This window comes from Neopelma chrysocephalum, unplaced genomic scaffold (assembly GCF_003984885.1).
Source record: "Neopelma chrysocephalum unplaced genomic scaffold, ASM398488v2 Primary Assembly neopelma1_23, whole genome shotgun sequence".
Classification (NCBI taxonomy): domain Eukaryota; kingdom Metazoa; phylum Chordata; class Aves; order Passeriformes; family Pipridae; genus Neopelma; species Neopelma chrysocephalum.
Window position 1 is genome coordinate 22175704 of NW_020897691.1, and position 25067 is coordinate 22200770.

At 40.7% G+C, this 25067-nt stretch overlaps 1 protein-coding gene across 11 annotated transcripts in view; it reads left to right on the forward strand.

Annotated features, from left to right (window-relative positions):
* NHSL1 (NHS like 1) overlaps nucleotides 1-25067 on the forward strand; it is a 183796-nt gene that overhangs the window by 146915 nt on the left and 11814 nt on the right. For 7 of the 11 annotated variants that reach the window (XM_027689921.1, XM_027689985.1, XM_027689913.1 and 4 more), the window contains 3 exons: nucleotides 7195-7387; nucleotides 12174-12305; nucleotides 21355-24774. In XM_027689921.1, coding sequence (XP_027545722.1) covers nucleotides 7195-7387; nucleotides 12174-12305; nucleotides 21355-24774 — 3745 coding nt within the window. The remainder of the gene's footprint in view (nucleotides 1-7194; nucleotides 7388-12173; nucleotides 12306-21354; nucleotides 24775-25067) is intronic. The other 4 variants (XM_027689931.1, XM_027689950.1, XM_027689930.1 and 1 more) reach the window with 3 other exon arrangements.

Sequence of the window (25067 nt, forward strand, 5' to 3'; positions counted from 1 at the left end):
TTTTTTCTTGATTTTGTAGCAGCAAAAAAGTCTACTCTTTTTTTAAACGAACGTTTACCGCAACAGATTGTTGAACTTGAATTATTATCCTCCTGGTAAAGTGCCAGTAATTCTAATAAGTCTTACGCCTTGATCGAGTCATATTTCAGCTGTCAGGAGAGTTCTTCAGTAACAGTGTGGAACTGGGGTCACCAAAAATCCTGTGATTCAAAATGTGAATTCCTCACCACTAGATGAAAGCTTTGTAGCTTTATTGTCCATTCAGAGCCGAAAAGCCAACATTTAAATTCTGTGCATGCAGCACTTAATAGTTGACATTCGAGAATAGCAGAATAATGATGGGTTGATGAATAGCTATTTACTGTTAGGAATCTTACTTCTTAGTTGATATAATTGCCAACTTGTAGAAAAAACAATGTGTTACTGCATGGTGGCTTCAGAAAGGAAACCATCTTTCCCTACTCTTTTTAATCTGCTTCTAAAAAAAACCATAGCCAGATATTCTGCTTGTCTGTCTATGCCAGAGACAATATGAAGCCATGGCTAGGTGATATGAGAGGAGACCTCAATCCATAAGCATTCTCAGGTTTTGTGGAGGTGGATGTCTGTCAGCAGAGGCTAATAGTCATGCCACAAAGCACATTGGTTCAGTGTGAGTCTTTGAAAATGTCTAAGGTAAGCAGAACATTTGCTTTTCTAAAGGAAAACCAATAGGGAGAAGCAGGTCCAACTCAGAAGTGAGCAAACAGAATTAGAGAACATAGAAAGCTGGAGTCTCTGAATGGTAATTGATATGACATTAAGTTCTTGAAACTACCCTTTTACTTTTAATGTTGATTCTTACAAGTTAGATTAATCGAGCACAGGCCAAGTTTCACTGTAATACTGATCCTAATTGAGTTTGTTGGTGATTAAATTGGTTTACCTGGAGTTTACATCGGAATGCTGTGACCAGTCTCCTCCTTTCTCATCTCTTACATACCGCTGTTGGTTACACAGCTTGGGAGCTATTCCTGTCCTTCAGTACTGCTCTGTTATAACAGTGTAAAAGATATATTGAAATGTTGCCTTCAAACTCTAGTTCTCCTTATGTTCTGAAATGTATACATTGTATATGTTAACAGCATTTATCTTTTGTGTTTTTTTTCTTATTCTTTTATCTTTCCCTTTTTACCACTCATTCTCTTTGTTTCTTTTTGTCTCACTCAACAGTCTAGTCTGTTAGACTGCATCTCTCAGTCTTGCATTAGCGCCTGCTGTAACTTGGTTCCCTGGAACAACAAGGTACCTTGCCCATGAGTGGGACCATCCAGCTGCCATATCTGCAGCTTGATGTTACTTGTAGTGTTTAGTATATATGCAGTCTTACTCTGCTCTTAGCCTTCAGTCATTACCTGCTTCTTTTTTCTGCTTAAAAAAAAGGCAATTAAAAAAGTCAGCTGCTCAACAGAAGAGTGCCATGCCAGGTTTGTTTCCTTTATTTTTGTCTCTACTCCTTTTTGTCTGCAGAACAGTATCCTGTATTTACTTGCTTTGCTGAATTTTTTATTCCCTTTTTGTCTATTAACATTTGCCTCCTTTGAAACCCCTCCCCCAGTGGACACTGTGTTTTATTTAATTGACTGTCTCATTGGTTTTTAATTAGCCAAGGAAAACCTCTACTAGTTTGGAGGAATGTATTTTTTTAATTGATGAATGTGAGCTAGAGAGTACCTGCTCCCAGGAATGCAGTATATTGTCTTTATTCTATCTATGAAAATGTTTGTGTGCCAAAAACTCACGGTATTTTTTCCTAGGTCCTGTTATTTGGCTTATGAACTTGGCCTTGATACAGTCTGTTAGACTTTGGGTGAAAAAAATATTTATTTTGCTTATTCACGGGGAAACAAAGTATATTTTTGCCACTCTGTTCAGCTAATCTGTTATAAAACTCTGCAATATCTGCAAGAGACTGTTTAGTATCTTAAGTGAAAACAACTGTGCTAACTGCATTAGACTTGAGGAGGTCTAATCCAAAACTTTGCTTGGTGTTAAGAGGAGCTAAAGCAGTTGGGTGCTTCAGTTTTGGAGGTGGGAATGCCCAAGAGCCTCGAGGCTTGGGTCTAGCAGAGCTGAAGATACTTCTGGGTGGTGGTGGTGTCCTCAGCTGTCCTCCCTGCCCCTCTACTGCAGTTGCATGGTGTTGCTCTTGTAAGCAACACATGTATTTTATACCATTTGCAAGGGTTTTCTTTTAAATGCTGCTCAGTTTACTAAGTTGGGACAGCAGCTCGTAATACATGAAATGCCAAAGCTTAAGGAAGTGAGTACAGGAAATCTTTGAACAAAGAAAAGGGGGTAATTCTTCACTCATCACATACACTGTGCAGCTGCTGCAGGAATTGTGGATGCTGAAAGTTTACATGGATTTAGAAAGCAAGTGGGTACATTCTTGGAGGGGGAGGACTCCATCCTCTGATTTAAATTTCACCTGTAATCATTGATGAGTCATTATTTTAAGGCAGATACTAGACAGGCTTTTGGAGCTCCAAACAGTACAGCTGTTCTTACGGTTTTTATCCTGTTGCAACAGAGTAGAGGAAGAAGAAAGGAACATTTCTGCAGTTCTGGTTACGGTGATAACTTGCTTGATAGTCAGTAATTTCTGCTGACAAAAGAATTCCTTCCTTACCGAGACAGTGAAGGTTATGAAATGAAGGATTTAGTAGGATAGCGAAGTTGGCTAGTACAACTGAAGATCTGTGTGTAGAAGTAATAAAATGGAATATTCTATGAAAACTGGGGGAACCAGACTGGTGACCTTGGGCTAGAGAACACAAAATAGAGCAAGATGTGACTAATTCATGTTAAGTGTAATTTCATGTAAATATATAACCGTAACATATATAACACTGCGTTCCGTAACACAGTGTGAAATCCCATGTTTTGAATTAGGCAGGTGAAGTGCCATTCTCAATTGACCAGGTTTGAGTCTTGGGTTTCTTTTCACTGTTATTGTTTATCTTGATGCTTTTGCATTGAGAAAATGGTGCATGAAGCTGTCAAACCTAGTAAAACACTGGAGCAGAAATAGGATGTTGACAAACATAATAGACAGCTGAAATGGTATGGCTGCTCTCTCCAACACTGATTTTTTTCCTCTATTTTGTTTTTATGAGAAATTATGATTTTATAAGCAACTGTAGTAGACAGGAGGGTAAATGACATGACTAAATGTTTGAAGTCCTTTGCTGAAAAGTAAGATTTTTATGGATTGAATCTTCCTCTTGGAGTCCCATCTTTTTTCAAAGAGTATAGTGTAAACCCCTGGAATACAAAAAATATTTAGAATAAACAGATTATTTAGGCAGAGACTGTTGCAAGATACATAGCATAAACTCATTTGTCATCTGGGACCTCTCTAATAGCATGAATGTGCTGAGATAGTGAAACCCTTTTGTTGTATCTCGGCAGCTGAGTTGGCTGGGGGACAGTATATCAACAATGCGTTGGAGAGGCTCTGGCTTATTGAGCCATATAGCTTGTCTATAGGGTATTTATAGGCCATTTTTCTTCTGGATTCTAATTTTAGCTCCCATTTGAAAGTTCATGCTTTTTCCCCTCTAATGCATGTTCATGGAAACACTGCAGGGTCCACACCTCACCTTTCCCTTTTACCATGTCCATGAAAAGGAATGAATTCCAACAAATTTTCCTGCGGAGATGGGTGTAACAACCTGTAGCACAGAAATTTGGCCATTTAAGTCAAACAGTAAAGTTACTATGACTCAGAGATGCTTTAAAAATGGGACAGGTACTTTCTGTTCTATTATGAATGTAGAATTTATGATCAGCTTTGCTAAGCAGATACATATTCTCAAGGTACTGCCTAGTTCTACTTCTGGTGTAACAGACCTTATTTGAGGAGACATTCCTGTCACACAGCAGCAGTTCATCTTCCAGCAAGGTTCTGGGCTGTAAATCTGGAAATGTTTGCTAAAAATATGTGAAACCCTGTGATTTTCCCTGTAGATTTTCATCCTAATTATAGAGGTAAATAATTTCTGTCTGAAGAAAGCTGAAAGATGAGCTGCTGTTTTCCTCTGTGTGCAATAAAGCTGTGTACGCCTTTGTCATGCCTATACTACTATCACTGAGAGTATTTTGGAAGAAAGGATGTAAGCGGAGACAGTCATGTTTCTTCAGGATCCATGGAAAATCTACCTATAATTCAAACATGAACACTTATTCCTACACCCAAAACCACCTCTAACTCTTTTATTGAATTATTTTGTAAAAGTGCACATCTCTGTCCTATGGCAGAAGGTCATTCTCACTGCTTTGAACTCAACTACACAATTGGCAGAAGGTCATTCTCACACACTGGTTTGAACTTGGCTACACAATTGGGTTTTCAGTTCCTTCTCATTGGCTATTTGCTCACTGGTTTGTTTCATTTCTGTCTGTCTTATACCATCTATCTCCAGTTTTCTCAACTTTTAATTCTGCAAAATTTGTGATTGATGTTATGCATTTTTTTGGATAGTTAGTATTCCCTTGTAGTAGGTGCTTCACTTCTTCAGTTTTTCTGTCTTTTCATATACTGTAACAAAAAAAAGGTCTTCTATTTGTCTTGGGTAATTTCCTTGAAAAGGAAGGGTGGCTTTGTAACCAGTATCTCTGCCACTTGACATACTGGAGTAACCCCTTTTGACTGCTGTATGTTAGCTGAGACCTGGCACTGCATTACAGTCTGAAGGTGACAGATACTGATGCTGATGGTATCAACCAAGCAGAGTATTTGAAGGTCACTGGAGCTCATCCTGACCCCAAACAAACTGCAAAACCAGGCTGAAGGTGTCTCCCTTGGTGCCCCAATTCAGGTGGAGAAAAGCTCATAGTAGAACAAAGAAAGCAGTATTTCTTTACCTCAACCCCTGATTACTCTGCTGTGACAATGGGCTGGCACCCCTTTGTCGCATTCCTTACAAATCCTTTCGCACACTTTCTCTCTCTCTCTCTCTCTCTCTCTCAGTTTTTAAACCTAACTGTGGGAAAGCATGACCTGGAGGCAGCTTTCTCTTTTCCAATGGCGTTTCTATCCCAAATTGCTTAAGTTAATAAAGGTCTTAATGAGTTTGAGTGATTTGAGGTGTAAAAGCCCTTGTGTTTGTGTGTCAGTATATACATGTGCACCTACACCATGTACTTGTATAAACAGTCTATGTATGCACACTCATAAGAAGATAAACATTCACATCCTATTGTAAAGAAATGGTTGTTAGAGCCTTTTAGAAACATTGGAGGCCTGAAAAAACACTGATGTCCTCTAAGAGGGTTGCATTGATAAAATTGCTGGGTCTTCCACAGGGCTGAACCCTTAGCTACGCAACAGCATCTATCCCATCCACAGCCTCTCTAGTAAAGAAATTCAAGGCTGCCAGAAATGCATTATTTCCTTGAAGAAAAGTTCCCATATTTTGAAGTGTGGTTCCAAAAGACAGGATGACATTAGTAATAATTTTATTGCCTACAATGTTTTTTTTAGTATTGCCTGAAGAACTTTTACTTCTCCATTCTTTTTCTTTTTGCCTGCAAGTTGCTATTATTTTTATTTTCCATTAAGTGAAATGTTGGACCCTATCCTAAAGGATGTAGAGTCAAAGCATAATAGAATAAATAAATGGTTATTTATTTATAAACACTGGGAATTCCTCATAGTAACAGGAAGAAAATTAAAATCAGAAACGATAAACAGCGTTTGTGGCACAGTGTTTGGGCATGTCTTTTGTATAGCACTCAGCTTCAAGAGAAAACAGATTGCTTAGCCTGAGCACCCACAACAATAAAAAAAAAACCTATGTTATAAATAGCTGTAATGTTTCTTTCCATGCCTATGTACAGCAGTGAGAGAGGGAGAAGCAGTGGTCTAGTACTGACAACCCTATTTCGAGTAGTATTTGGCTCTCCAAAAAGAGAGAGGAATAAAGAAAAGAGGGTGGAAGGACTGTAATTCTGGTCTGGTGGTAGGGAGGGAGGTCCCAAAGCAAACACCTCTGAAGCAGAGGAGTCAGCAGAGATCTCTGCTAGTGCTGCAGCTGCTGTGCAACTCCTCTTCCATGGTATTCTTCTCTTTTGTTTTGCCTGGAGGCAGAAGGAGACTGAGGTTGGTTTTCCTCCAGGTCTTCCTTCCTCTCCTGCTTCTGAAATTCCCTTAAGTTCCTAGCTGGCAGGAGTGGGGAGGAGAGAAGGCCGCTTCTCTCGGATTTGCTTGGCGTTTAGGACCACCTGCAAGAAGCCCCAGCAATGTCTTCTGTGTGCCCTGAATCTGCCTGCCCTCAGTGTTTGCCATGGACTAGTACTGTCCTGTCAAGAAAAAGCTGCATTATGGCTTTCTCTGCCATTACTGGCATGCAGGCAAGGACCTTGTAATGAAAACAGATTTTCTCCCCAAAAGGAAATGGCTTTTTTGACTTATAACTTTGGCGGAGGGATTTGCACAAGCCATTTGCAACCACTCTTTGTGGTGCAGAAAGTTTTTTGTTTCATTGGTTGGGTTTCTTTTGAAGTAAAACACATCACAAAATAGAAATCTGCCAGTTTGAGGACTGGCTTTTAAAATGACCACTCTGTGGCTACTGATAATGTTAACTGCTTCACCTCTGAAAAACAGGTAACCCCTTGAACTGTGGCAAGTTTCTCCAAGACCGAAGTTATTCTTGCTACCTCACTGATCCAAGGCTGATGATTTTGTGGACTGTGTTGATTGGCTCTTTTACAGCTGCCTAGTGCAGCTGGAGCAAAGCAGTGCTCAAATCTCATCTTCCTAATAGGGCACGGGGAGGTGAGAGAGGAAGGGAAGGCAAACCTGGGTGCAGGGAGAGAGGGGTTCATCACTCCAGGAATTATGTCAGTGTATAAGGTAATATACTGTGCTTTGCTGTGCTCAAGATGACTTTTCTCTCTCATTGGTATGTATTGCTTAAACTGATCAGATGTCTGGAATAAATACAATCTAGGTATTTCGTTATGTGTTACTTTTTTACATGTTTTTAAAATTTCTCTTTATGTAGGTCGAAGTGTGATATTTGTAAGGGTGGGTTTTGGTCCACAAGTAATTGTGCCGACTGCAGCAGCAACACCTTAGCAATACCATAGTTCTACTTTTCTTTAGTAGCGATAAACTTATGTTGTTGCATGTATTTCTGTTTGTAGTGTCCTGTCTCTCCCCCTGAAGAGGAAAAGCTTATTACCATCAAAAGGCCTAAAAGTCCGGCTTCAAATGAGTTATCAGATATCAACACCCAAACCAACTGGACTAAGTCACTCCCACTGCCAACTCCAGAAGAGAAAATGCGACAACAAGCACAGGCCGTTCAAACAGATGTGGTTCCTATTAATGTGACTGGTAGGCTTTTAATTTCAGTAATTGCATTACACTGATGAGGGAGGGAAGGAATAAAAGGGGATCCATACAGTTGGCTAGTATTTTGACACTCGTATATTTGATGCATGAATTTTAAATTACTTACTACACCTTTCTGTGAAAACAGTGTTTTGCGTTAAATAGTCTGTCTCTGAACTTAATTAGAGAATGTCAAAATCCCTTAAAATTATCATTAATGGAGATAGTCTACACTATGTGGGCTTGAAACAGCATTAGACATTCATGAAATACAAGAGGAGGACTGATAAATAGCACTGTTTTGCTGTGGAATGCACTGAGGATATGTAATGGAAAATCATGTTTTATCCGATGCTAATGATATTTCAGGATTTTCTTCTAGGAATTTTATATAAGGAAGGTTATCAGGGACTTCTGTATTCCAAAGACTAAATGTTACAAAAATCAAGAAAAAACCTCTTGGATCTTATTTTTATCTGCAACAAGAGGTTTAGTGATCAAGGAGAGTAAGGTTAGAACAGCAAAAGTTAATGAGCAAGACTCTCAGTAAGACACTCCACTTACATAACCATAGTCCACATTTTCTTGTTATGAACTATGTATTCATTTTGAAAATGCTCTTTGGTTTTGCAGTTGCTGAACTCTCACTCTGTTGAAGTTAAATTACGTTAAAGCCTAAAGCTGAAGAGATACTTTGTTGTGTGTAAAATAGACTTTCTGTGAAAGATAGAATTATCACTTCAATTTAATAACCCCTCTTTTTCTGCACAGCATCACGATTGTCTGTTAGTTAATTCAAATAACTGACCGCTTGCCTGCCAAAACCAGGATGATACTCAACATCATCAACAATTTATTTCAAATGCCATATGGCACGCTCTGACTCCACGCTTACTCTGACAATCAATAGCTTGCAATGTTTGGCTTTCTTTTGAAAGTAAATTAGGTTCTCTTTCCCTGTATTTTTCACCTGTACTTTTATAAACTAGTATTTTAAATAGTATTCTTCAATAGTATTTAAATATTTTAATAGTACAGGAGCAGGACTTCCATAACAAACATTAGTAAGCTTGGAGAAATCAACTAGAAATGTTTACTTAAATAGCAGGAAATATTAGAAATAAACAGCAGGAAGACAATAGAAAATTATGAACACCCCATCTCTGGAAATTTAATAGAAGGAAAATAAATGCAGTGCTGAAATGTTACTGGGCCAGTGGGCATTGTATAGGGAATTTAGGATACTGGTGCAGAAGGCCAAGTTAGGGGAACAATGGGTAATCTGACATAATCAATAAGCTTGAGTAGGGCTTAGATATTGTGACAGCAGGAACAGGGTATACTTAGAGAAACAGTAATCTGCTGTTTGATTTAACGACCCTGCGTACTGCAAAATATATCGGGGAAGTAAACAGATGGAAGGAAGAATGAGGTAAAAGGATCAAATAGCTGATAGATTTAATTCAGCATCATTGGGAATGTTACCTACCGTGTTTGGATAAATTATGCTTGTGACTTCAACCAGCGTAATTCAACTGGCGTAGCAAACCTTGTGTCCCCTGAATTATTCAGCTAGCACTCAAAAAACTCAGCAGTTCCCAACTTTCCTGATTGGAATGGTGCACGTGCATATTATGCCTCACCTTTCTGGAGTGTATAGTTGATCATTTATTCCCTTATAACCATGGTAATTGGAACAGATAGAAGAGGAGGGCAGTAAAGGAAGACTGCTGTTGCAGCATGTGGACTGGTCTCCGGGATCCACCATTCCCTTTCCCTTGAAATAATTATATTGCTACTGTGAAACAAGGCAAGCAACATGAGCCACACACAACATACAGAAAAAGCTGCTGTCCTTGTTCCTCTTTAAAAAGTCACAATCTGCTCCCCTCCTCTGCTCTCCCACACACCGAGTAATTTTATTTTGTGAAGTTCCTTATGTTACTGCATGAGGCAGAAAAAAAACTGGCAAAAACTTCTATGCTGTTTTTTCAATGTGCCATGGAACAAACCATTGAGGATATTTGTTTTGATTTGGCTTTTCCTTCACATGCTCTTTTTCTTACTTTCCCAGAAGAGAGTTCAAAAAACTTCCATTTTATTACTTGTGGCATGAAATAAAAGGTTAACCTCTGAAGCAATTGCCAGCAATAACCTGCTGGCAATTGATAACATTTTCAGCAGTGCATTAGTAATGATTCTCCTACAATGGCCTCTCACGTGGCTGTGCAATAAATGCTACATCAGTTCGTTTTTCGGGCTCTTTGGTGAACAGATTGCAACTAATATATAGTAGTCGTAAAAATCTGTTGGATAGCCTGAAGGTGCAGGGGCATTGCATTAGGCTGACAAGGTGCTGGCTAGACATCCAGATTTGGAAGTAGTTTCAGTCTTTGGGAGTGCCTGGGCTGAACTTTATTCTGGCCTGGAAGGGGTTGGACTGAATTTTCAGTGGTGACCAGTCTTTGCTTTTACATATCTTGTGGCTTAAAAGATGTATAATGGTGTCTGTTCTTGTGGGTTTTCCAGAACTAACTTTCTTTACAGATGGAGGAGTCTGATAATGGTGGAGGTTCTCAGTGCCAGGCTGGATCCTGCAAAACATTTAAGCATTTGTTTGAATCCAGCTTAACTGACTGCAGTGAGATTTAAGCACACTTAAATGTTTTCAGTAAATCCAAGGAAAACAGTGTACTGCATGGGGGACAACTGAGTAAAGAGTATAAGGAATACCTAGTCAATTTGTGACAAACCTGTAACAGAAGGAGAAAAGTATTCTTATATCTGTAAAACATATTTAACATTAACATTGATATTTTCCAAAACAAAATGAAGAAAGAAAAAAAGACTGAGACATTCTGATTTTGCTTGTTGGATTTCATTGAAGCTGCTACTTTGAAATTCTACAAATCTGTGTAGTGGCCTTTGTGTATCAAAATCCATTGTAGACAGATTGGTTGGGTTAGCTCTTAGGTAGCTCATTGGAAGAAGTTACTGGGGATCAGTAACATTTCCCTATGGCCATCTGGTTTGTGCTGTCTGAGGCTTCATATAAAAGACTCTCTCCTTGTTTGCACCCTCTACTTATCACTTATATTTTATTCTGGGGCATTCAAAGCTGTATTATAATTTCCTTGCAACTCACCATCTCAGACGTAATTGTTGGCCTTTGAATGGATAAAGATATGTTCAGAGATGCAAAACTTTCTCCTTCAAATTCTTTGGATTTGTTATAGTGTGCTATGCAGAATAACCTAATGTCCTGACCCTGGCCGCAGATGGGTCCTAACATCCTAGTAGTCCCCAGTGGATAGTCTGTCTCAATATTTCAAGGCTTCTACTAAGCCAGTGGGATCAATGACTCTAAATTTTATAGATCCCATATAGATTCCTCCTCTGTTCATCTACCCTGACTTCAAACAATCCAAAACTCAGATGAAACTGGCACTTCTTTGTAGCTGCAAGGATCTGCTTAGCACAACTGCAGCTCATGGTCAAGGCTATAGTCAGAGTCAGTCTTTGTATTTACAACATAGTGAATGAAATCACTACATTTTTTCCTCGCCTTTTCACAAGTCCACATGCTATACTTTAATATGTGATGGTATCTTTAACTGTTATAGAGGTAATGAGGTTTTCTATGCTATTTTCACGACACACATCATACAGATGTGCAGTCAGCCAGGGTTAATATTTATGACATATTTGTTACTGTGCATTAATCACTTTTTAGAGGTAAATAATTTGGTCATCAATTTTCAAAAGGAGTGTACAAAGGTAAAAAACATATACACATTTTTTCTGCCTTTCACTTTTAAAAGGGTCATCTAAAGGATATTTAACAGTACTTTCCTTTAAAAAGGAAACTTACAAGTGACCTGTGGGGGGTAATTGTTAGATTTTTAGAAGTGACAGAGAATTAATTAACTCAGAGTCTGTAGGGAAGCTTTATCTCACTACTAGTAAAATGGCCAAATTATAAACCTCTAAACAGAAGTGAATTCCTAAAGAAAAGCTGCTTAATGTAGTGGTGCTTCTGGGTCCCATTACGATACAGCACATGGTCATTATAAGGCTTTTTCTGGCAGCATGCACTTAGACACACATTTTTTCAACTCTTGGCATTGTTTATTTTTATAATCATCTCTAAAGTTTCAATTTTAAGCAGCTTTCACTCTGAAATATTTATGAGTCCACAAGATCAGTTTGATCTCTGCATGCTCCATAGTACTGATTTGTATTCATGTTAAAAGATCACCACCAGAAATGTGGTACACTTGACAGGTTCAGAGCAACTTGGAATAAAAAAGTAGGGTCTCATGTGATTTAATGATGGAGCTGTGCAAAGACCTAATAGCTGTTGCCAATAGCAGTGTCTGTTCCTACATAAAGCATTGTGATCTTTCATTTTCATGAGCAGATTTGCTTTTTCTGCAGCTCATTACTTCAAAATAAAATAACAAAACCGTCAAAAAACCACTAAAGGGCCAAATTAAAGCAAAGAGTCTGCTTGCTTGTGGAATTAGAGCTGATCTCACCAAATTTGAACTGGGCTCTGGAAGTCAAAATTCCTTTTAAAACATGTGGTGCTGTGTAGCGGATATTTGTGTCTAAAGCCTTACTGTGACAATGTGCCGTATCTTCTTTCAGTGTAAACCTTCATTGTAGGACCAAGCTAACATCATTTATTAATGCCTTTTTTTCCATTTCTACAACAAAACTAGTGGAAGAAAGTGCATGTCAGTGTGCTTGGAAGTAATGTTGCTTTGCTTGTTCTACCATATATTAGGGGAGAATTTCGACCGCCAGGCCAGCATTCGGCGGTCTCTAATTTACACAGACACGGTGGTAAGACGGCCGAAGAAAGTCAAAAGGAGAAAGACTATTACAGGAATCCCTGACAACATACAAAAGGAGCTAGGTATGGCTCATCAGAACTGTATTCCATCCACTGTTCATTGTCACTGCTTATCATTACTCGACTAATAACATTACCAGTGCTCATGAAACCAATACAGTCTGATAGCCTATTACAGTTCCAAATACGCGTGTGCTTCCTTGCCACCTCTTGCATTGGGAAGTTGGGACCTTTTATCTGTTGACTTCCATCTGTTAAAGGGAACATGGTGTTTGGAAAATGATGTACTGGTACAATGAAAATCTGCAGGCATGTAAGATTTCTGGACTTCAGTGCTTTCCTTGAGATTTGGTCCTCTTCTCCAGGATGTTCATTGAAGCAAAACTGAAGTAAGCAGGCATTTTGGCTTGTGAATAATTGCTTAGAATGAATTACTTCCTGAATCTGCTGAAAGTTGCATCAAGAGTGAATGACCTATTTTTCAGTTCAGTTTTGATCGGTTTTAATTGGCAACTCCTTAAGTATCAATGTTATTTGATCGGAAACAATGTACATGGGCTTATTAGTTATTGCATATATTCCAAAGGAAAAATACCCACTCAGTTACATTTACGTTACCTCAGACAGTCCTCTTTCACAAATAGTAGCAGACATAAATTCAAAGCTGATGAAGCAGTCTGAATTTTGGCAGAACTTTCAGACACTTTTTGCAGAACTCTTTGATTTAAATTTGGTCATTTTTACTTACTCTTTAAAAAGTTAATTTAGTTATTCAGTTTTTCCCAGGCGATAACTTCTCAGATCAAATTATGCTCCCCTCTTTTTTTTTTTTTGGTAGAGGAACAATGTCTTTTAAAATAGTGTAACAGAACATAATTTTTGATGCTTGATGTGTGAAATTGTCTCATATATTGATGGTTTCAGTTAGTTTTACTACCTTGCATTTTGCATCCCTTTCTTTTTTAATTATGGTTTCTATTCTTGGTTCTTTGTCTAGATTTTTCAAAAGGAGAAGCAAAAATATGTAACTTGTCTGGATGGGTTTGAAATGAGCTAGAGGGCCAGGCATAGAGAAAGCCAAGAAACAAACAATTGCCTGAAGAGCAGTTTGTGAGTGGAACTGTGCTCCTTTGGCATCTGTAATGAAAGAGTGCCCTGCCATGGGAATCCTCTGCCTCAAGAAAGCATTTACAAAATTTAGAGGTTACATTTGTGACCACTTCAGATGGATGTTTGATGCTTGAAAACATCAACTGTAGTTTTACTTGGTGGAGTAAACTGAGATTGCAGTTGCCATCTAACCTAAAAAGAATTCTTCAGTTAGTATCTTAAAAAAATTTCGTAACATTTGCCAGTCTGTTCACTAAGAGTGACAAGTTTTATGTCTTGATTTTGGTCTTTCATCTCTGTGCTGAGCACATTTCATGCTGCACTGCTTGAAGATTTTCCTCACCTTCTATTTTAAGTTGTGGACATTTCAGGGCTGGCAATATCACACTGCAGGAGCTCTCTCTGGATGATTCCCCAGCCCACAGCCTGCAGGCACATAGGGCTTCAGCCACGTGCCTTACGGCGGAAGTTGTCTGAGGAACTTCATGTTGCTTCTGTGGTGGTTGTAGGTCTTCCAGACAGCAAAATGTATGCCAGGAGAACTCTGTCATGGCAGTATCCATCCTGCTAGCATGTTGGTTTCTACCACTAGAAGCAAAGTGCACTTGAAAAGAGTGATAGTGTCTTCATCTGATACATGAGGAAACCAGGCATGCTGCAGTGAAGTGACTTAACCAGTCACCCACCAGGCCACTGGCAAGGCTGGGAATAAATTAGGTCTCCCTCATCCATGTTCAGTGCTCTTTCTGCCATTTCTCCCCTGTCACTGCACAAATATTTCTGTAGTAGTCCATTCCCTGTTTCTCTTACGCTGTCCCAAAACAAACAATGAGTTGTTTTAAAACATTCCACAGTTCATTTGATCGGAACAAGGATCCAGACTAAACTCCAAATCAAGCAATTGCATTATGCCTATTGACATTCTCCCTGTGGTTTCAGCTGAATAAATTTCTTTGTTTCTCCCCTAAAGCGTTGCTGTGAATGGCTATAATATTTACACAAAGATTAAAACCTCTTGGTACACCAAAGTTGCTGCGTGCAGGCTAAATAACCAACACATACAGCACATTCTTGTTACCTCTTGTTTATCCTTCAGAAGGAAGCAGAAACTTGAGAGAACCTCAAAGCTTCAACCAGGCTTGAACTATTTTCATTTCTTGTGAGAGAGCCTGGAAGAACTTCTGCCAGGCCAAGCTGCTGGGGTTCTCCCCTGGCTGCTTTGGCTCCTTTGGAACAGAAAAGACCAAACAGAAGAGAGAGCCTGCATGACTGCTGACCTGAGGTCAGTGGACATGGCACCTAGTAGAATTCAGCCAGACATACTGAAAGGAGACAGTAACTGCCCTCATGTGCTGAAAGTATCTTTAAACATTTCTACTTTTTAGTGTTGTAATACAGTTGTTTTCACAGGTGTCTTCCAGTGATGAACCAATCTCTCTGCATAGGCTGGAAACTTCTGCATAAAAATTACTGCATAAATAAAATGCAATGTGATAGATGGGATTCTGAGACAGAGTAAGAATGTGAGATGTCTACCAGTTTAGAGATGGCAGTTATTTTCTGAAGTTGTTTTTTAACAGCAGGACCCTCTCAGTACTATTTAGCAGAATGACACCAAAGTAAGAGGAGAAGGCAAAGCATTCTTCTTTCTGCCAAACACAACAATGAAAAAATTAGTTTTGCATATTTCTGAATTACCTTCATTGTCTTGCAGAACATAAATATTATATACATATTTAATAGGAGTCAGTGTTGGATCAAAACTGCAGAAAGGACAGGAAACTTTGAAACTATGTTTTACTTCAAGTTTCTGTGCTCTCAGTTTCTCTGCTCTGTATTGCCGTTATCCATCGCCTCTAGCTGTCTTCAGATGGTACCTTTTATGCAAACCTGTGTTAGCCCTCAGGGCAAGAAGATGATTCCCAAACAGACGCTTAGTAGAGACGAACCCCTCTCTGGGAAAAGCTGTTGCAGGCCTTGCTCATTCTTGGCTCTTGGTTATCATCAGCTCCCTTCATGTTTCAACTCTCTGGGTGAAACAAAGGCAGCAAAGTGCCTTCACATTTCCATGAGCCCTTCTCTGTGTCAGTGCTCTAGAGTTTGGCTCAGACTAAGTTTCTTTTTGTGAAGGTACCAAGTTACCTGACTGTGTTTCTCCAGAGCTCCACACCAGTGCAGTCCCAGACTCCCTCCCTGTCTTGCAGGAGGAGCAGGTCCCAGACCTGAGTATCAGTTCCACCACAATTCAACTTCCAAATAAACATACCTCACCAAAGCAGGGGAGAGGAAAACATCTTCAACTTTTCCACCTTTTTGATTTATTCTTCTTCTGACAGGCATTTTGCTTCTCTTTAATCAAACAGAAAGTTTCTGTCCTCTTGGGTTTGAAAAATGTCTTCTAATTTTATGTTTTGTGTGTACTTTCTTTGAATTATTTAAATACTTTTTTCCATCTTAAGATGTATTTCATAGTTTTTTTGGCACTGTGATTCTTTTCCCCCATCTACTTTTTTTTTTTCTTCCTAACCTAAGGGTTCAAAGGGTCAGAATAATGACCTTATACAATTTTCTTCAGCTTATTTCCCTACCTCACGTTTTCAGTGGCTCACAAGTTGTTACCTATAGAATCTGGTGCCAGTCTTCAGGATGGGTGTGACTGACACCTTAACTGTCAGTCCTTCATTTGCTTTCTTGCAACGCAGGTCAGACACTGGTGGTACTAGTTGGTGTCTCAGGTATCATTTGGGACTGTTGAAGCTTCTCCTTTGATGTGACTGAGAGGAAGCAATTCTTAATTGATAATAATAATAATGGCCCATCTTCGCGAACGAAGATTTGGGGAAAGGTCTTTTACCTTTCCAGCCTGCGCAATGGATTTTTTTAGGTGAGACACAGCCTGCGCTGAACTGAGCCCACCCTTTAATCCTAAGGTTCATCTGCCGGGGCCAAGCAAGCTTGGACAATGGCAGTGAGGTCCTCAGGACGTAGGTTTGTTTAGAGTGTCCTTCTCATAGATGGATGGCCACACAGGGCTAACGACCTCCATCAGGCCAGGAGACCGGGGAATCGAACCCGTGGTCGCAGCAGTGAAAGTCCTGCACGCTAACCACTAGGCCACCAGGGGTCTCGAATTCTTAATTGATACTCTTAATTGATACTCCTTTCCAATTAGTCCCTCCAGGACTAGCAGTCACTCAAGTTCTAGGTCCCACAGGTAAGAAGAATCTCAGATATCCAACGGTCCTACAGAAATACCACATGTATACCCAGTTGTTCCAGACAAGTAATTCTGCACCTACTTCAATTTGCAGCTTTAGCAGTCTTTGGAGATAATATCTCTCTTTCATAGTTACAGTGCCTTTTGACTAATACTGGTTTTACAGCTGTAGTTTTTCAACATTGTATGTTTCCAGCACTATTGATCCATAGATCAGGGTGTTAGAAAGTATGCATGGGGGATGAAAGACAGAGATGCCAGGAACATAAACTTTACTAGAGGCTGTTCATTTAAATGAACAGAATCAAGAAAACTTAAGTTGCCTGTATTTTCATAAAAATTCTCCCTTTCAGGGTGGCAGTGATATATGCAAGCATTCGAGATATTTTTTAGCTGGCAGTACTGAAAAGTATCACAGAATTCTCTGCAATATTTTTCTCCCCTCAGAGATTACAGATGCTTCATGGAGCACAGTAAAATTTCCTTAAAATTGTCATGAGTCAAATGTACTTGTCTTATTTCTTGTTGGGTGTCTATTAAAAATCATTTGATATGTAAGTACTAGGCTAAAACAGATTTAAGAATCTCCGGGGGCTTTTTGTAGCACTGCAAGTTGTGGTGTCTGCATAGTGACTTGGTCAGGTTACTAGGTTTGGAGGAGGATTGCTAGGTGGGACACGGGGAGGCAATGAGAGCAACAATTCTAAAGAATGTGCCTGTGGCATAAGAGCCGAGGGCTTATATTAGAAATGATTAGTCAAAAGGGAAGAGAGATTACTTTTATATGCTAGTTGAAACAAGCATGTACTTCGTGATATGTACACATACTGTTTATCCTCTCAAACCTTCGGTTTTCTATTCTCATGTCAGTGCAGAGGACCTTTTGTCTGATTCTCTGCAGCAAACTGCTGGTGCCACCAGATCAGGTAGAGTCACAGGGAGTCTTCTGGTAGTTAGTACCTGGCCCTAGGGATTATGTACAGACACTTTCTTTTTTCTGTTAAATTTGCAGTCAGTCTCAATCCCTGTCATTTCTAATGAGCAACACCAGTTAACTACCAGAGTCAGGGAGAACTGGTGTAACCTGTATATGCCTATCTTTGACCAAGAGCTTGGAGCTAAAGTAAGCAGTTGAACCTCCTCTCTGGGCTTCCATGCAAAACTTGTTCCATATGTTGCATGTTTCACTTATGCCAGATAATGGGTGTTCTTCACTTGCTGCTGGAGTCCACACTGAACATGTGTGTTAGGGAAGAGCATTTGCCCTAGGAGATATTTTCAACATAGTAGGGTAATAGAAAGGAGTGTGGATACAGGTCCCCTGTGGTGGACATAGCAGGGCTGGTGGACACAGGATAATATAAAATGCAGACATGGTAACAATTACTTTGAGCCACATTTATCACATACCAATTTGCAGCCACTTCTGACTTCATAATGTTCAGCATCTGTAACCTGATGTCCAGTTCTGCAGTATTTTTTTACTGCTGTCTGCTCAGACATCACCTCTGCAACTAGATGGACTTTTTTCTTTGAAAGCTCTGATTCAGTGCGAGAATTTTGGTGTTGTAGAAATCTATCTTCTTACTGCTATTTATTTAAGCAGATGTTTTCTGAGAAATATAGCATTGTCAGTGTAATCAGTCAATGAAAGTTTTGAGCTGTCCCTTAGAATTGGATTATTTGCTTTCTAGCTGCAGTAGCAACAAAGGTGGTTTGATTTACAGGGTTTTTGAAAATTCTTGCTTTTCAATATTGCTCTGGAAGCAAGTGAGAGTTCTACATTGCATTTGTAAGTTGCAAATACAATACTCCTTGCTACCCTCCTCTGAATTCCACCAAAATCATAAAACCGTCAACATTTTAAAAGTATACCTGAGTCTTTAATGTTCATTTGGTTGGTTTTTGAACCATTTTCCCCTGCAGATTTCCATTGTCCCTCTTCAGGAAATGGAACAGTTAAAAGAGCAATTGCTGTGTTATAAAGGGCAAGTAAATCTTCACAGCTTTGCATGAGGTTGTGCATACATATAAGGTCAAAGCCAAAGCTGAAACAACTTAAGAATATGCTGCCTTTCTACAAAAAATATTTAAAACCTCAAAGTTGTCTTCTTGTAATAACAACAGCCAATAAAAATCCCTTCCCTGACCATATCCCATAGAATGACTGAAGGGTGTAGCCCTATATTTTATACTTCTGAGGCTGGGCTGTCTTGCTCTCTCTGAATGCTGTATTTATTTGGGCTCTGAGTAATTCTAACTATAAGAGATCTTTCACTGGTGCAAATACGTGCCCTGACAGGCTTCCCTGCAGTATTGAGGTTGTAAACATTTACAGGTGTTAAGTCAATTTATACAGTTCCCCAGAGCATATTAGGCTGGACCCTAAATTACATCTATTCTGGTAACACAGGGTTAGCACTGGTTCTCAGCAGCATCCTGAGGCTGGTTGTTCATGCTGCCCTCTTCTTAGTGTGCTCCTCCACCACTGCTCCAGCTGGGACTAGCCACCAGTCTCCAGGCTTTGTTGGGGCATGTGTGGCAAGGGATGGAGCTGCTCCCCAAGACGTTGCCATCATTGGCATCTTTTATTCAGTGGCGTAGATACAGCACCATTAAGTTTGTATTTCAGCTTTCACTGTGCATTTGCCATAAGTAGTATGTCCCAATAAGTGCATTCTAATGCTCCTGGTTTTGGAAGGAGGAAAAGGGGAGGTTGGCAAGTCCAGCATCATTCCACTTTGCCATTTACCTTTCCTAGCAGTAATATTTTAAACAAGCATAAACCACCCATCTGCGTTACACTACTTGTGAAACAGAGTGCATTTCACTTCCTCTGTGAATACAGACATACCACATACTGAAGTGAGGTGCTCTCAGCCACAGGTCAGTATGTAGCAGTGTTAGATACTCGTTGTAGTGCTGACAGCTTTGTTTTCCACCAGCCCCATCCTTCTGTCTTGTCTGCGTGTATGTATTTGTGTGCATGTGTGTATTTCACAATGGCAGAAGAAGAAAAATATCCCATCTCTTTGGTTATTTATATATCTTGGTATGCAGATTTTTTAATTGGATACTTTTAATTGGCTCACAGTTATCATCAGTGATGTCATGGTTCCAGAAACATTCATAATGTCTTTTGACTTTTTTCTCTCTCTCAACCAAAGATGTACACTGATTCTATAGAAAAAATTAACCTGGAAAGTAAAATTATTTTTCTTACTGTATAGTTCTTAATAACTGTGTACAGAATATGCAAATCCCTCTCTTGGTCAGCTGCAGTCGTCCATCTGTTCTGAGAGTATCTCATATTAGATTATCCAAGACGCTTGCCAGCATCTCTCTTTCTAGCAAGCCTCTACCAAAAGCAGAAAGAGGCTGCATTTTCATGAGAACAAGAGAGTCTACACAAAGCAAACTAACTAGACTTCAAGCTGCTAAAAGACTACTTATGTGCCTGGGGAAAAGAAGTAAACAATCCTTTTTGTGTGGTGTGCTGCTTTAACTGTAGCCTTTTCAGAGACCTCTTTTTCTTATCCTAAATGCCTCTTTTGCCTGCCAAGAATAAGGATAATTAAATGTCCTTTAAGTGGTGTTTAAAGCTGCATGATAAGAATACCTATCCTCCAGATGCAGTTTCCTATAGTAAATACGAAAGGAGAACAGTCCTATCAGGCATGCTACTTCATTGCTCCTGAGAGTAGCTAAGGCGGAGACTTGAAATAACCAATTTTCCCCCGCAGTGACATATGCAGCATCCTTACCAGCATCTCCAGCAGCACGCCTGCCTCTCTATTGCTATTTATACAGCAACGCAGCTGAATTCAAAAGCAGCAGCCTTACTCAGACTAATTTTAAAGCAGTGCTATGGTTTGTGATTTTAGAAGGCTGCTACCAATAAAATTGTAAATTTAACAGAACCCTGGAGTCCTTTCTACCGACCCAGCGATAATTATATTTTGAACTAAAACTGGTTTTCCATTGTCCTCAAAGTTGTCAATATATGGTTATTCATTCTTTTAGAAAAAGCACATTTTTGTTTCCTGATGGTGCTGAGGATGAGATGAACATCAATACCAGCTTTTCCCCACTTCTTAGAGTTTTTCCTGTAAGATAACTAGAGAGTATTTGTAAGGAGAACTGTTATTTAATGATTTTCTTTGCAGTGTTGGATAATGTTTATATATAAAGTGCTGTTGTAGCGTGTGTATTATTTGTGGTAATACAATGCATGTTTCCATGTTAGCCTTCTTTCAGACAAACTGCAGGACTTGGAGAGCTGTCAGTGTCCCCTGAAATTTTTTTTTCTGAAGTGTAAGGCTTGTAAAAAGCAGATCTTTTTATTCATACTAGTCTCCAGATTTCCTTCCCCTTTTCTTTATTGCATGAGGCATTAGCATGGGAACACCCTTCACGTTTCTCAGGCTTTTGTCTGTTCCTACTGCGTTGCCTACTGGAAGTCAAACAGTGCTACTTGGTTTCTGACATAACTGATTACTATGGAAATTATTACCATGTCATAAAGAGAGGATTTCATGGGTCGAATGTGTGGCAGGAACACAGACAATTCTGTAAGCAGGAGGTTCCTGGTAATAATGAAAAAGGGAAGAGAAATGCAGAAAACAGACAATGCTTGTGCAAAATCCATTGTTGCAGATTTTTCTTCAGAAGGCATAGCCTGCGGAAACGTGGGGATCGAGCAGTTTGCTGGGGAGTTTTGATTTTAAATGAGAAGATAAATGTGAGTTTGTGCTTCAAGAAATAATTATTTTATTTTGACTCCAGCAGTTGGCACTGGCCAAAGTGATTTCCGAGGGCATTCGATGTATGTCCCAGATCACTGTTCCACACTAGGGAGACTAGACAGCTATCGCTCTGCTATGCAGCGCTCGGAAACCAAGGACACCAGCTGCCAGACGGAGGAAGTTAAAGTTGTGCCCCCTTCAATGAGAAGAATAAGAGCACAGAAAGGACAAGGCATTGCAGCCCAGATGTCTCAGTTCTCCAGCTCATCTGGAAACATGTCAGTGATGAGTGATTCTGCTGCAGTTATATTTGCTTCTCGCCAAAATAGCGACATAGGTTTTCACAGCTTGCCTCGAGTTGGTGCAAGAGTGTCTCTGCAGTCCCTAGACCAGACACAGAGCATCTCTAGGCAGACGGAAGACATTGCTGGCACTTTAACTCACCAGATAAGTAAATTGCAAGTGGATGATAGTGTTGTGCATCTGAGGAATAATCCCACGATGGGGACACTGTCGAGGCCAAAGTCTCAAGAAGTGAGAAGCTGTGATAGTGAGAAGTCCGCAAGCCCAGCATGTGTGGTCTCTCCTCATGCCACCTACTCAACGAGCATCATACCCAATGCAACACTGTCATCCTCCTCAGAAGTTATCATTATTCACGCTGCCCAGAGTGTTGGATCATTGGATAGTAAAATGAACAGCTCCACTGCCTACCCAAATCCAAGAGACAATCCTGTTACCAGCAATGCAATAAGTGGGAAAGAAGACCACCATTCTTCAAGTGGTAACTGGAGCGAGAGTAGCTCCACACGTCACTCACAGACTTCAGATACCATCCCATCTAATACTGTCATGATGCTTTCTCTTGGTGACTCTGCTGTCTCTCTTAGCACTCCTGGGAATGCAGAGGCTGGGTCTCAGACCACGAGCTACAGCTCCAGGAACAATGTTGCTTTACCAAATCCTTCCCAGGACAGCGATGGTAGGAGTGAATCTAGCTATTCTGGAGAGCGAGCACAGGCAACAGCAGACAGCACAGAGCATTGGTTGTACAAGTCTTCAGAAAACAGTGAGACTCCTTCACACAAGGTGGTTTGTACCACACCAGGCTGTGCCACTCCTGGTAGCAACCTGAGCAGCAGCAGCCTGGAGAGGACATCAGTCAGGGATGATTCTACTTCTCTGTATTCTGTGGACCACGATGGTTATTACAGTTCCATGCATATGGACTCTGGGCTGAAGTCAGACATGCCATGCAATAATACTAATGGTTTTGGGAATCCCAGAGACAGTGTGATAAATGTCTTCGAAGGAAAGGAGAAGAAACAGCAGGTTGACCAGTCAGGCCAAGGTGACAAATCTCTTGCAAGAAACATCTCTCTGAAAAAGGCCAAGAAACCACCTTTACCACCATCCAGAACAGACTCACTCAGAAGGATGCCTAAGAAAAAAGTCCAATCCAGTGGACAGGTACTTGATGAAACCCTCATTGCCACCCTCCAGCATTCTCTGCAGTTAAATCTCAAGTGCAAAAATGGCAGCTCCCCTTCCCAGAGCCCCTCCAGTGATTATGAGGATCCCTGGGTGTTGCGCTCCCGCAGCCAAAGCTCAGTCAGTGCAAGCAGCAGCATGATGTCCACCACTGCTCCAAACCTTTACTCCATCTGCACAGTCACTCCCTCACAGAGTGAAACAAGTAGCATCAAGTCAGAGTACGCTGACCAGTGGGGCTATTACAGCGACTATGCCGCAGTGGCAGATGACCAGGTGAAATCCCCAGTGACCCATTCTGTCAGTACATCGTCTGCTCTCAGCGATTACAGTATCAGCCACTTCAGTGATGGCTCAAGGGCTTCTGTGCCACAAGTGCCCAGTGGACTGGCGAAACCAAAGAGCACTTCTCCAGAGAAATCCCACCGAGTCACATCGCCATCAAGTGGGTACTCCAGCCAGTCCAATACACCCACTGCACTTACTCCAGTGCCTGTACTTTTAAAACCTGCATCATCAGGAAATGGGAAATCCAAGCTGAAGCCTAAAGTGCCTGAAAGGAAATCCTCTCTTCTGTCTTCAGTTTCCATGTCTTCATCCTCCACTTCTCTTTCTTCAAATACATCTACCGAAGGGAGTGTGAGTGTGAAGAAATTGGACCCCACCCTGAGCCCTCCTCCAGATTCTGGTGCACCTCCTCTGCCACCTCCTCTTTCAACACCTCCACCTTGCCCTGAACTTTCTCCTCCCCCTCCTCCTCCTCCAGCAGAAGTCATGGATTTGTCACCATTGCCAGCCTCTCCCACATTCCCCCCTCCTCCACCAGAAGCTAATGTAAATTCTTCCTTTGCTCAGACTGTCCCATGGTTACCACAAGAAGCCTCCATCAGGTCATTCTCTTCCCCTGTTCCTCCTCCTCCTACTTGCCCCTTAGCTGTCCCACCACCAGCACCACCTCTTGATCCCAAGTTAACAAAAGGTGCAACAATATACCCACAGTATTCTTTTAAGAAACGCAACCAGGAAGATTCTTGCTACAGTCCAGTGAAACAGCCACTCAACAAGCAAGACTCATCGAGACCTGTGATGCCATTAGTAACTACCAAAGCATTGCAAATGGTGCAGTTGAGGTCTGTGAAAAAAGCGACAGAAGGTGAACCATCACCTGAATCTGCTTCTGAAGCCACATCTGAGGAGAAGGGTACTGTAAATTCATCATCACAGTCTTCCCTAAAGCCGTCTCTCTCACTAAGACTTAGTAGTAGCTTAGGCAACGAGGAAATGAAAACTCAAGGCACTTCATTTAAAAATGCAGTTCAAACACTGTCTCGGGGTTCTCCTCTCATTCTCTCTGATAACACACCTGCGCTTGACAGCGATCAAAAGCCTGTGAGTGCAGTAGGTCTAAAAAAGTCTTCTGAAGCTTATCCACTGGGGACAGCTACTGATGACACACCCGAGTCTTCAGTGCAGAGTGAAGACCTCCCTTCTGGCATGTCACTTCAGGGGTCACCAGCATCTCCTGACAAGGTTCAGGTCATATTGCCAAGCAAGAAACCACCTCCTATTTCTAAGAAACCTAAACTGTTCCTTGTTGTACCACCTCCACAGTTAGATCTTACAGTGGAGAAAGCAGCTGAAGTGAGTGATACTGTCAGAAGCACATCAAGTCCGACTAAGAGAGACACTGTGCTTGCACACTGCGAGGAGGCGAGAAATTGTCTTACAGATGGACTCTGTTCTAGCGAGATGGACTCTGGCAGCCTGGTTCCTGAGGGAGGAGCTGCTGGATTCACCTTCTCTGAGGCAGGGGGAGCGAATGCCTTTGTGGTACAGCCTGCTGCATCACCAGTTCAAGAAGAGCCCAGGCAGGAGGAGCAGTCTGCTTTTGATGAAGGAAGCAGTTCAGGCAGCAGCCAAGACAGTGGCAGTAATGCTGACGGGCACCTATCTCAAGAGAACGAAAGTGGTGAGTCTCTTTTCTCTGACTCTTCTTCATATACAACAGTAGCTGTTTTAAAGCAGCTGGGGAAGTGAGCATGGCAATCCTAGCATTGAGGTGGGATTCTGTAGAGGAAAGAACCTCTTGTGATTGTTATAACTAAAGGACTAAAGAAAGTTGCAGGGATTTGATAAATATTTTATGATATTTCTTATAATTCCTTTCTGACTTCTCATTGCAGATATGGAAAGAAAATGATGCTTTATTTAACTGTGCTAGTATTAAAGTATGCTATGAAAACATAGTTAGCTTTGTAAATT